This window comes from Equus przewalskii, chromosome 12 (assembly GCF_037783145.1).
Source record: "Equus przewalskii isolate Varuska chromosome 12, EquPr2, whole genome shotgun sequence".
NCBI classification, from domain to species: Eukaryota; Metazoa; Chordata; class Mammalia; order Perissodactyla; family Equidae; genus Equus; species Equus przewalskii.
Window position 1 is genome coordinate 1,862,821 of NC_091842.1, and position 13,006 is coordinate 1,875,826.

The 13,006-nt window shown below is 51.1% G+C and overlaps 1 protein-coding gene across 8 annotated transcripts in view; it reads right to left on the reverse strand.

The window, feature by feature from the left end:
* SNX8 (sorting nexin 8) overlaps window positions 1–13,006 on the reverse strand; it is a 66,414-nt gene that overhangs the window by 34,525 nt on the left and 18,883 nt on the right. For 2 of the 8 annotated variants that reach the window (XM_070567332.1, XM_070567331.1), the window contains exon 1: window positions 8,058–8,227. The exons of 3 other annotated variants lie outside the window; for them this stretch is intronic. In XM_070567332.1, the coding sequence (XP_070423433.1) occupies window positions 8,058–8,139 (82 nt within the window). In that variant the 5' untranslated portion in view covers window positions 8,140–8,227. Of the gene's footprint in view, window positions 1–4,004; window positions 4,255–7,518; window positions 7,963–8,057; window positions 8,228–13,006 lie in introns of those variants that run through there. 3 more of the 8 variants (XM_070567338.1, XM_070567333.1, XM_070567337.1) reach the window with 3 other exon arrangements.

Here is a 13,006-nt window from a genome sequence, read left to right on the forward strand (position 1 = left end):
CTGGGTTCTACGACGCGACGTGACAACGGCATCTAGCTCTCATCAAGAATCAAACAGCTCCCCAGGTTTGCCAGCAATCACAAGCAGGTCAGGATGGTCCCTGGGACATCGGGACACGTGTGAACCACACTCACTCACACACACACACACTCAGGACGTGCTCAAGCTGCGAGTGGCCATTCCTTTCCGAGGGAGGGGGAAGGGACCGGATCACAAGGGGGAAAAATAATCACTGGTTTGCTTCCTAAAGACGTCACAAAACTAGAGCCAAGGGCAGAACGGTCCCCTATCAGATGACTTCCTCTGACTCAAATCGGGGCAGGAGGAACCAGCAGAGGGGTCATCAGGCTCCGCTTCTCCGTGAATCCCACCAGACCTGCTCAAGAGCCCACTGAGGCTGAGCCTATTCCTCAAGACATCTCTTGGGTCTCTCATTTCGCGACTGTTTCCATGTGGGGAGGCCCAGTGACTTTTTCCAGAGTTTATAAGGAATACTATTTTAGCAAATTTGGGGAATCTTGGAATAAGTTAACAAAGGAGGAGCTCAAAGTTCCAGAGAGAACCCTCGTCTCTCTCAGTTTAAGTTCAATCCGTTTGGGGGCTCTGTTTTTTTAAACCCTCCTCCTGGGTCTGGTTGGCTCAGGCTGAAAGTGACTCAGGTTTTCTAGGATCTCTGGACAAGAAAGTGAAAACAGTCCAAAACATCTGACAGGCCCAAGTGCGTCTCATTCCCAGGAAAGGCTAATAAAGGGAGAACCCACATTCGCAACCAAATGAGGTCTCTCTAGTGATATTCCAAGCAGTCACCCGATATTATAAGCCAAAGAGATACAATTAAACCCATTGAAACAAACATGTATTGATCTATGGAAGGCATCTCAGGAGTAAGACAGGGTCCCTCCCTTCCAGCTGCCTGCGGGGTAGACACCCAGGAATGCAATTAATCAACCAGAAAACGTCACGCCTCGGAAACTGGCATGAGCAAATTAGGAACTGTGAAAAATGTCAGTCAGGAAAACATTTAGTCAGTTTTTCCCCCCACAACTAAACTTGCACGAAGTCTGAAGACCTCGTTCTCCATGCAAAGAAAGCTAGACTCTCACCTAGGGCCGCACACCCCAAAACTCCAAAATCGGTTACCCGGGGTAACCTATCTTCCTTAGACGAGGGGAACTCAGCCCAAGCGTCACAAAATTTGTGACGCAATTTGTTTTTTGAGTTATCACAGTCAACTCAAGGGGAAACAAACTCTGCTCGACACCCAGATGAATGAAATACTTTTGGCAGACGTGGTGCAGAGCTTAAACCCAAACTTGAACCTCGCAAGGACCGGCTCTCCTGGGAACCCACGGGGTGCAGACGCAGTCACTCTGAACCGACACGCGCTCCCATCACATCCTGCTTCATCACTCTAAAGTGCGCTCCGCTCTGAGGAGAGAACGACAACTGCGCACCACGGGCTGACGTGCTGTTTCTGAGAACAGTCTCCCTGTAAGAAGCAGCATCGAAACGGGGGGCCCCGTGTCTGGGAAGGGCTGGGTAAGCAAATCCCGATGGGAGGCTGGTTCATCAGCAGCCAGTACCCGACGCCAGCCGCGGTCGCCCACAGCAAGGACACAAGACCTACCACTTCCCAGCCAGAGCCGGACGCCTGGCCGCGGATCCCAGCAGCACCACTTATGAGCCATATGGTCCTGGGCAACTTACGGGACTGCTGCGTACCTCAGTTTCCCCATCTGTAAAGTACTGGTGATGAAACTTCCCAGGATGGCCGTGAGGACCACATTATCTTATACACAAGGCTCGCAGATAGTGCCTGGCACACAGCCCATGCCCTGAAGGGCCAGTCCTGGCCCCACCAGCCTACTCCTGCTCTGCAAAGAACCCCAAACAGAAATGTTTAGGGTTCTCCCACGGAAGAGGCAGAAGATGGGAAGACTCTCCACTCACGACGGTGGACACAGGCCCACTGCCACGTGACGCGGCCCAACCCCGACCTCTGCTGGAATTTCTCAGGAGCTGGGAGGGGAAATTAGGGTTCTACAGATCATTCTCTGTGCTAAGTCTCGAACGCCACCTGCCTCTCCTTCACAGCAGATGGCCTTGGCCGACGAGATACTTCCAACAGCCGAGGAGGCTCCCAGACATCGCTCCTGCCGAGACACAGATGCCAGTGGCCCCACGTCTGGGTCCTCCTTCCTGCTGGTCCCAGGGGCCACGGAAACAGCTGGACTCACCAGCGCTCTGGGCCGGTGCCAACAATATGCAGACAGCAGAAACAGCAGAAGCCGGGCGTCTCCAGCTAACTAACCATAGGATTCTCCACTAGGAGTGGATGTTGAGACAATAAAATGTATTTCACTCCAAATATGCCTCCCACTAAGAAAATCCAATGTGGACTCGAGTGGAAACTAAGGGAGTCCAAGATCCCCACAAAACTACATTAAAACAAGACCCCTTGCGTCCACCCTTACTTGCCAAACTGTGTGTTCTTGGCAAGTCCACTAATGTGCCAGGATCTCGGGTTTCCCCCCAACATCTTTGACTGTGAAATAGACAACACACCTACAGAAAGGGGTGCACAATGTCTACAGACAGCTTAACAAAATTATACACCAAACACACGTGGAACCACCATCCAGGTCAAAAATCACCAGACCGCCAGCATCTTGGAAGCCCCCCCATCCCGTATCCCCTTTCTCCTGCCAGAGGGGACCTCAGCCTAAGCGTCCTGGTATTTCCCTGGCTCATCATTTACGGTTTGATCACCTGTGGGAGCTTCCCCACTCGACAGTCTAATTCTGCAGGTTTCTGAACTTTACAGAAACTGGAGTCCAACATCCACAATGGCGAGTGAAGGAGCTCAGTCCTCGCACTTGCTGAAGGTCACTGAACAGGACATCGCAGAGATCGCCTACGGTCATCTCCCCGGCTCTGAAAGTCTCCTAAAACTCGGAGTCAACACGCACAGCTGATAACAGCGGTCCCTCGAGGCTGGAGAACCAGTTTAGCGGGAGGGAGACTTGGTTTCCCAGGTGCAAGCATTAGGACAACTGTTAATACTGATCCCATTTAAAGCATTCTGGAAAGCATGTGACAAAGGTATGTGTCACTCATGCTTTATGACATTAGCCCTTTAGAAGCACAAACATTACATCTTTGATGCGTTATTCTGCAGACATTAAATAGAAAATTATGAAAACTATTTTTAGCGGTGTAGAAAAATGTTAAGCCAAAAGAACAGGCTATAAAATGGATAGGCTCCATGAGGATAACTATGTAAAAAGCATATGCAGAGGACAAAGGAAACACACCCGGACCCAGCGGCTGCGTTAAGGTGCTGGAATGGTGGATGGTTTCTCTGTTTATAAAATGTGTGTCCTCATGCTACACGCATAACAACATTCTCCTCAAAGTGCCAGTTCACAGACGACGACGACATCTGACCAGTCTGATGACCACTCGTTCATCACACTTCTCGTGGACGACCTTCCCAGCACGAAGCAGGTCACGACAGATTCTTGGGAAATAATGTAAATATGCTTCTCCGAGATATTACCTAACTGCAGCTTTCTCCAGTCCCGGTCAAGCTTCCTGGAATTCATCAGACATCTTGTAATTTCACTTTACATTTGCTCAGCATACAAACTCCAGATTGTTAAGAGTGCTCAAGAGCCCCCCAAAAAACCCCCCCACACACACAGGAGAGCCATCTGCCCTCTCGCAGCGCAGCCAACAGGACGCAGCCTCAAGTGCGGCCTCGGATTCTCCTAGCGCTCAGCCAGCAGGACACGCCTCAGGCCCTCGTGAGTCCACCGGAAGGGGTCCTACCTGACAGTGTAATACTGACATTTCCCCAAAGAACGTCTACCCCTTCAGTCTGGTGATGATCTTTTAGTGATTCTATAAGAAAAACATGCACAGGATGGACACACGGCCCCCGTTCGGAGGGTACCGTGACCAGGAGGCACGACTTCACACACCCTGGGGCAGAGGCCTCCTACCTGCACACTCCAACGCTGTGATCACTGGGCCGGCCCCCTCTCAACAGACACAGCAGGTCCCAGGCTGCGCAATCAATCCTGCAGCTCCCCGCTCCAGTCTCTCCACATCCGCCCAGCAAACAAGATGGGTCAAACATCTCTTTTCACGCTACATTTTTCTTAGGAAGGAAAAAATAACACCAAAACAGAATTCCCCCACCCGGCACACATCACATTCTTGCAAACCACAAATTCTGGCAAAATCTGTCCTATATACTAGTGGTTCAGTTAGTTCCTCTTTCTTCGAATTGACACATTTTACCTTGCAAATTGTGTATGCCTGTGTGTCTGTGACAGAGAGAGGAGAAAGAGAGTTTAAAAACCAATAACTCAAATACTATAGACACAGCTACCACTGTTAATCAAATTAAAATATTCTAGATACTGGGACGCACAGAAAAATAATGGTTTCTGCCCATCAGGAGTTAACAGTGGAAATGCGTGTAACGGAGGGAGCAGCGTGCACAGGAGGGTTTTTGCCTGAATGCAAACAGTACTTTAAAGTGCAACTTTATCACAGTCAAATGCGTCCATCCTAAGTGACAGCTCAGTGAATTCGGACAAATGCGCACAAGCAGAGAAGCAGGCGGGGGCGGTGGTCGGAGCAGAGGGCATGGCAATCGCACAGGCGTGCAGAAAGGGCGGGAGCCGGCTGTGGCAGAGCGGGGATGTCAAGCAGGGTTCAGACCTGACCCCACAGAAAGCCAGGAGGCATCCGGAGGCTTTGCGAAGGCAGATGGCTGGGAGCTCCCTAACCAAATGGAATGTATGGAATGCCATCAAATGAGCCACTCCAACCGGAGTGGAGCCCATGCTCCCTTGTTCTGAAGACCAAGTTAGGTCCGTAGGATTGTAGGAAGCACGGCTACGATACATAGTGGTCATCTGGATATATTTTTATCAGTGTATGAGGCAATCCCAAAAAAATCAGACCGGACAATCAAGCACACACCACACTCGTTCTTCGCCATTCTTATTCTAAGTTACAATCACTGAGCTTTATAACCTCAAAACAGGCCCCGAAATAAACTCTCATCCCGCACAGTCAGGCAACGGAATGTTCTAGTCAATCAGATATTTTGATAGTTCTAATTTTAACATAAAATCTACACAGGGTTAATGTCCAAACTGCAAAAAGTACTACAAATCAATAAGAAAAAAGACAATCTCATAAGACAATGGGCAGTCAAAAGATATGAACAGTCAGTTCAGAGAAGCCACACAGGTGAAGATTATAAAGAAACTAAACTTCACTAACAACTGAGGAAATGGGAATTAAAACAAAAATGAAACACTTTCCTAATTTTTCTAAGTCTGAAGGGAGTTTTAAGAAATGGTATTGAGTGTCGATGAGATGGGAGGGAAAGGATGCCTTAAAACATTGCTGTTACAAGTATAAATTGGGAACAGCCACCGCAGAGGATAATCTGTCAGTCTCTGTTCAGACAAAGAATGTGCAAGTCCTATGACACCCAGCAATTCTGCTCCTAGGGGATCCACATGTGCCAGGCAGAATGATGGCCCCAAAGGTGTCCCGTCCTACCCCCTGGAGCCTGTCAGTCTGTTAAGTTACAAAGTAAGGGGAAATGAAGGCTGCAGATGAAATTCAAACTGCTAATCAACGGACCTTAAAGTAGGGTAAGGGCTGTGGATTATCCAGGGGTGCCCAGTGTAACCCCAGGGGTCCTTAAAAGTGGAAGAAGTAGACGAGAGAGAGAGAACCAGAGAGATGACAGCATGAGAAACGGGTGCCCAGGGTTGCTGGAGGAAGGGGGACCATCAGCCAAGGAAGGAGGGCGGCATCTGGAAGCTGGAGAAGGCCAGGAAACGGATTCCCCCCGGGACGTCCAGAAGGCACGCAGCCCTGCCCACACCTGCCTTTCAGTCAGCGGAAACCTACTTCAGACTACTGACTCCAGAAGCGTAGATGGAGTCTGCTGTCTACTGTGAGATGATCAATTTGTGTTGTTTAAGCCCCTAAATGGTTGGCAATTTGCTCCAGCAGCCACGGGACACTAACACACGGCCCCAGGAAACACAGGCAGGTCTGCACAGGGAGGCGCCTGTTTTCTGAGTGCACACGTGTGAAATATACAACAGAACTGAGGGGATCCACCCCGAACTGGTAACAGTGGTCACCTCTGGTAAAGAGGGGGTGACTACGACTAGGGAGAGACTTTAACTTAATCTATAATGCTCCATAATTTTTTAAAGAAAATGTTTTTGTCCATGTATTGCATAACTGAAAGTTAAATTTTTAGGAAGGGAGTTACCATTCACAGCTTAAGCTTCAAAGAATAGAATACAAGACTCTTGACGCTGAAAACCACAGTGAACACAATAATTTTTTCTGACAATCCAAAGGTACTACAAAGACCCAGACCTCACGGTTTGCACAATTAACACCGATGGTGGGATCTGGCTGTGTGGACAGAACACCAGAGAAGAGGAAATTCGTCGTGTATCCATAAGCCACAACTCCCCCTCCAACAGAATCAGCCTTTGCTAAGGGGTGAGATGTACACATACCACCCTTGGAGAAAATTCACCCTTAAAGGCTTAGGTTTTCTGACTCCAGCCCACCCAACCTCGGTCCCCACCACAACACACCCCCAACACTGCCCACTTTGGGCAAGTCACTTGCCTCTGGATTCTCGTTTTCCCAGCGTAAAAAAGGTTTGCTCTACCACTGCGCCTGCCTCCAGGACGGTCGAAAGGTTTCCAACGGACCGAAATGACAGGCTCCGCCCGAACGGTTGGAGAACCCCACTTTGAAACTCACCAGGCCGCAGGAAAGCGCTCTGTAAACTGAGAAGGGCTATAAGCACGCCTCATAAAATCGCCACCGCCCTAAGGCAGGCCGACTATTGTGGGAATTCCCACGAAGTCACCGGGAGGACAGCCTCGGAGAGCTCATCCCCAATGACACCATAATGGCAGCCAGGGGATGAGTCCCGTAGGAAACAGTTAGTGCAGTCTGTATGTCTGCAAAGAGCCCTGAACCACCACCACATCCAGCAACTCGGAACTGTCTTACAATCTGCAGCGAACAAGCATTCCCACCCCATCACAGCCTCCCATTTCCAAGTGCCACCCAGCCAAGGGTCCTCTCTGGGGCCCTGACACAGGTAGGGCCGACCGGCCCATGCTGGGCTCCAACGTGTGACTGCATGAACACATGTTCTAAGCAACAGCAAGAGCTATTACCTGTTTCTCCTTACACAGCTACAGGTAAGATGAAAAACAAATCAAGAACGACTGAGGGAGGGGGACTGCCATGGCCCCCCGCCACCCCCCCGTCCCCCAGCAGCTTCCTTGCCTTGCCACTTGGCTCCCCTTTCTCCCTAATGAATAAGCTTTCTAGGAGCCCTCCAGAACTCACTTTCAGCCTGGCCTCGTCAGGGACACCTTGCCAGAACCCCCCAGGCGGAGTCCCCCAACCTTGCCCCCCCCCCCAAAAGAAAGAGTAACTCACACCAACGTCCACCTACATCCATTCTCCAGTTAGAGGACTGGAGACAGGAGCATTTAAATAGGGGCAGCCCAGAAAAGCCAAGCCTCGCGCACGCCTTCAGCGTTTGCGCTCACCCATCAAGAAAAGCAGCGAGAGAGAAACACGTCCGGTTTCCAGATGGGAACACCCAAGTCCCGAGCGGCCAAATCGCCCGTCTGCGGCCCCGCGGTCCAGGGCTGCGCCCCACGCGGCTGGGCGGGGAGTCCCCGCAGGAAGCGCGCGGCGGGCGGGCCCCGCGGCCCCGAGGGATGGGGACAGCCCCGGGAGGCGCGGGCAGGAGCGCGGCGACGGGCCAACCTCGACAGGTGCGCGAGGTCCGGGACCCGCGGCCGCACCGCGAGCCCCCCGCGGAGCCACGCGCCCCCAGGGCGGGGGAGCGGAGAGGGGACCCGGGCGGGCGCGGGGCGCCGGGGGCAGGAAGAAAGCCGAGGCGCGCGGGCTCGGGGCCCGGGACACGCGCGCGCGGGGACAGGTGGGCGCCGCCCGCCGGCTCCACGTACCTGCCGCCGCCGGACCCGCCTCCTCCTCCGTCTCCGCCTCAGCCGCCGCCGCGGGCAGCGGGTCCATCACGCCGGCGGTCATGTGAGCGCGCGCCACGTGACTTCCTCCGCGCCCGCCCGGCCCGGCCCCGCCCACCCGCGCCTCGCCCCGCCCACGCCCAGCCCCACCGTCTCCCTTGACTGGCGTGGCCACGCCCACGCGCGGACTCGCCCCGCCCACACCCGGCCTCTCCGGGCCCCTTGCCTGGCGTAGCCACGCCCACGAGCGGACTCGCCCCGCCCACGCCCCGGCCCGCCACGCCCCGGCCACGTGGCCACTGGCAGGACCGGCGAGCACTCCCGCCCCGCGTCCGCCGCTCCTCCCCGCGGGCGCGATGCCATCACCGCCCTCCCCTTGTTCACTCCCACCTGCCCTCGCTCGGTCACCCGCTCAGCCACTCATTGGCTCAGCCGCTCACCCGTCCACCGCTTCCTCGTTCGTCTACACTCACGCATCCCGTCCTGCGGTCGCTCAGTGGTTCGCCCACCCACCCATCCTCCGTCTTATTCGTGCACTCACTCACTCACCCACCCACTCATTCATTCTTTCATTTACCCACCCCCGCATTCCCTCGGCCCTGCATTCCCTTATTCACCCCAGCATTCATTCATCCACCCACCCACTCATTCATTTCGCCGCCCCTTCATTCATTGACCTGCCCCGTTTATTCAACCCCCTCCCTATTCATTCACTCACTCCGTCCTGCATTAGCTTCCTCATTCACCCCTCGTTCATTCATCCACTCACCCACTCATCCATTCGTTCGTTCACTTTCTCATCCGCCCGCTCACTCCCTGGGAGTGGGTCCCAGAAGGCGCAAAGGCTCTGAGACATCAAATAGCTGCAAACGCTGTGGTCTTCCTGGAGCTAAAGTGGGGATCGGGGGTGGGGAGCCCAGAAATGGCTGCAGAGGAAGCTGGAGCGATCGGCAGAGTCCATCCGGGAGAGCCTTAGTTTCCAAAGCAAGGATCTTGGGCCTCCTAATACTGATGCCTACCAATGCTCAGGGAATTGTTACAGCAGTCAAGAGCCCAGACCCCCGCCGTGAGGGTCCTAGGAAGGGTCCCCCAAGTAGTTAGTTCCCTTGTTGTAGCTGCTAGACCCTGCCTCAGTTACAGACCGCCACACTTAGGACGCTCTTGTGCCCACACACCAGGACATCCATGTGAGCTGGTACAATGAACGATGCTCTCCCCCACCAAAACCTTGGAAGCCCCGTCCTCCTGCTACAGACGCCTAGAGCAGCTTCCCCGAGTCACAGTGGGACACCACAGGGCCCTGTGACACACACACCTCCCATCTGATGCTGCTTCCTTCCGCTGCCCTGGGCTTCCTTTCAGCTGCTGTGGCATCAAACGATGTGCTCAGCACTTTCCCTGACTCCACGTCTCCCCATCCCCAAACACACACACACACACACACACTGCTAACTTCCTGGTATTATTTGCTACATATCTCTGTCCCCCACTAGACTATAAGATCCTTACTAAATTTTTAAAAGTTCATCGCACTTCGAAAACTGTGAAGCCGTAAACAAATATAAAATTAGACATTACTCAGGAATACAGCATATTGAATTTATTATTGGACTTTTTTTTAGCACCCCTGACACGTGGTTACACGGCCTCTAGCTCAGTGGTTCTGGGTCTTGGCTGCACTTTCTAATTACCCAGGAGCCGTTTGAATGCACCCTGCCTGGAGCCCATGCCCAGAAGTTCTGATTTAATTGGTCTGGGGTGGGGCCTGGACTTGGGTTTTTTTTTTAAAAAACTCTCCAGATAGTTCCAACGTGCGGCGCAAGTCAAAGACTCCAGCTCTAACCTGAAAAGTTGGTTTGTTCCCACAAACATTTCCTGAGCGTTTACAAGGTATCGAATTGTGTGTGGCTGGCGGGAGAGGAGGGCAGGGGAGGAACACATGGAAAACCAGGTGAGGGCCCGGCCACCCAAGTTCCTGATGGCCTCGAACGGAGGAGCGGAACACAACAGGATTCCGCCACCACGAGTGAAGCGAGCGTTGGGGCTGGAAATGTGGGTGCTCTGGAAGGAAAGGTGAAGGAGCCATTGCTTCTAAGGTGAGTAGTTCTGAACGCCTCCAGAAGAGGAAATTCAGGCCTCACAAGCCGTGGGCTCCGTTGCCAGATATCTCTGACGGTTAGAAAGTTCTTGGGAAATGTGCCCTGAAACAGGTCTGCCCATAACTTCTTTAAAAGAAGTTTAATCCCTATACTTATACAGTCCTTATACTTATATAATCCTTATACTTATACAAAGAAGCCTAATCCTTATACTATTTCTGTTTCATTCAGGGGACGGTAAGTAGAAAATGGAATTTCTGATTTTTAAAACCTTTTGATTCCTGGGAAGAATCCAATTGTATTAAGACTGTTAATCTGTTTTCTGAGTCACACTCATTGCTTTCCATTTAGGAAAGTGAGAACAATACAGCCAAACCGCCAGGACTCAGAATGCAGGACACTGAAGTGGGGACTTCGGCGCACAGGTGGCCACACAGAAAGGGGCTGTTATCGGTCATCCTGCTGAAATGCAAGGGTTTCCAAGTCCTGCTAAGGACCTTTCAAAAGAGTTACTCAAATGCTTTGAGGAGTATAGCCTAGAAATATCCATGACAGTTCATGTACCAGTCGGGACAGGCTATATCGCACTGCAGTATCAATGTCAGGTCTCAGAGCCCGAGATGACAAAGGGGGATGCTCGTCACGGTCACTCAGAGACCCAGGAGAACGGAGCAGCCGCCGGCTTGAATTTCTGCCCCCGTGACAAAAGGAAAGTGCTCTGGAGGGCCTGGCATGAGCGGTTAAATGCTCTGGCCCGAAGTGACACACAACACTTCTACTCACAACTCATTAGCCAGAACTAGCGACATGGCTCCGCCCAACCACAAGAGAACCACAAGAACGACACCACCGTGCGCCGGAAAGCCAGAAAGCCAGAGAGCCAGAAATATTTGATAAAAAGCACCAAATACTAACCACCCTAACCAAGCTAACATTTATTGAATGCCTTCTGTGTACGAGCACTCTTCTCGCTGCTTTTTATTTAGAAACTCACCTGCTCCTCGCAATAAATCTGTGAAATAGCAGTATGATTATCTCCATTTTGTAGGCAGGCAAGGCCAGAAAACTTCAACGCACGAAGATCACAGAGCTAGTCAACAGGAGAGCTGGGATCCAATCCCAAACTGCCTGGTACCAGAGACCATCCTTGCAGCCACTGTGACATTACGCCTATGCTATAAAGCTAGCAGTTTCTCCCCAACACTCCTAATCAAGAAATTCTGGTCCACCCATAACCTGTTGTTCTCGGAGGCTTAGTATGGAAGCTGCCTACAGCTCTGAAAATCATATTGGGGGCAGAAGGAGGGACCCTAAAAGCAGAGAAAACCATAATAATTTCATTGATAATATTAATAGCCCCAAACATTTATTAAACACTTACTGTGTGACAGGCACTATGCCAAGCACTGAACCAGTGCCATCTCACTTAATGCTGTGAAGGTCGTGAAACCAAATCCTCCTGTGACACCGTAAGATCTCGCTCAGGCAGGGCCTCTCGAGTATCCATTCTGCAATTCCTGCCTGGAGTAAAGAGATTGGCTCACATCCTCCACCAGCCCCAGGAAAGTTTAAATATCTCAAAAATGTTGGCTCTCCTAATCAGACTTTGGACAAGCTACTGCACTGCCTTCAGGTTCAGTTTGCTCAAGTGTAAAACGGACATAGCAATATTGCTGACTCCAAAGCGTTGTTCCTCAAAGATTGAGGTTTAAATAAGAGACTTCATTTGATGGGCTGAACTGATGCACAAGTCCATTTCCCCTCCTTCCGCAAACATACAGAAATGCTAGCAAAAGTTTTACCCCCCCCCCGCAAAGGTTTTTAATACATTGGTGGAGTCAAAAGCAAGAAATGGTGCCAGATATAGGGAGAACTTCAAGCTACAGGGATGGACAAAAGCTGAAGCCAGACAACTCACCGAGCTTTCAGAAATAACAAAGGTCTTAGGAACCTGCATTAAGGCAATAGGAGAGGAAGGCTTAGGTCCCAGCAAGGATGGAAAATGGACCCGAACCTCCTAGATAAAAATCAGGATTAACGAAGGGACGACCCACCAGCCTTTAGAAGCAGCTTGGAAGCTGGCTGGCCACACCGGACCAAGAATGGAGAAAGAATAACCCTTGAGGCAATCCCCCTCCTACATATTTACCCAAGAGAAATAAAAGCATATGTCTACAAAAAAAAAGGCTCATTCCTAGAAGCCTTACTCAATAGCTAGAAGCTGGAAATAACCCAAATGTCTATTAACAGCAGCCTGGATGAACATATTGCTGTCGAGTCATACAATGGAATGCCACGTTGCAACAAAAAAGCGCAAAATACTGACAGCGGCACCCGGAAGTGGGGCATTTCCTATAACAAACACCTCAAGATGTGGAACTGACTTTGGAATTAAGTAAGGGGTATAGACTGGAAGGATTTTGAGAAACATTCTAGAAAAAGGCTAGATTGCCCTGAATAGGTTGTTAGTAGACATATGAATGTTAACAACTCTGCTAGTGAGAATTCAAGAAAATGAGAACTGTGGTATAGAAAACGTACATCATCTTAGACGATGATGCCTAAATTGTCTTAAACAGACCGATGGGTAGAAATATAGAAGTTAAAGGCACATCTGGTGCGGGCTCAGAAGGAAATGAAGAACCAGTTATTGGAAAATGGAGGAAAAGGCGTCCTGTTACATAATGACAGAAAGTTTAGTTGAATCGTGTCCTACGGTTATATGGAAAGAAGCCTATCCTGATTGCAAAAGACAATACAGTCAGGAGACTCATTGTCAGGAAAGAACACTGTGGAGTGAAAGCTAAAGGTGTGACTGGACTACCTTTTTCT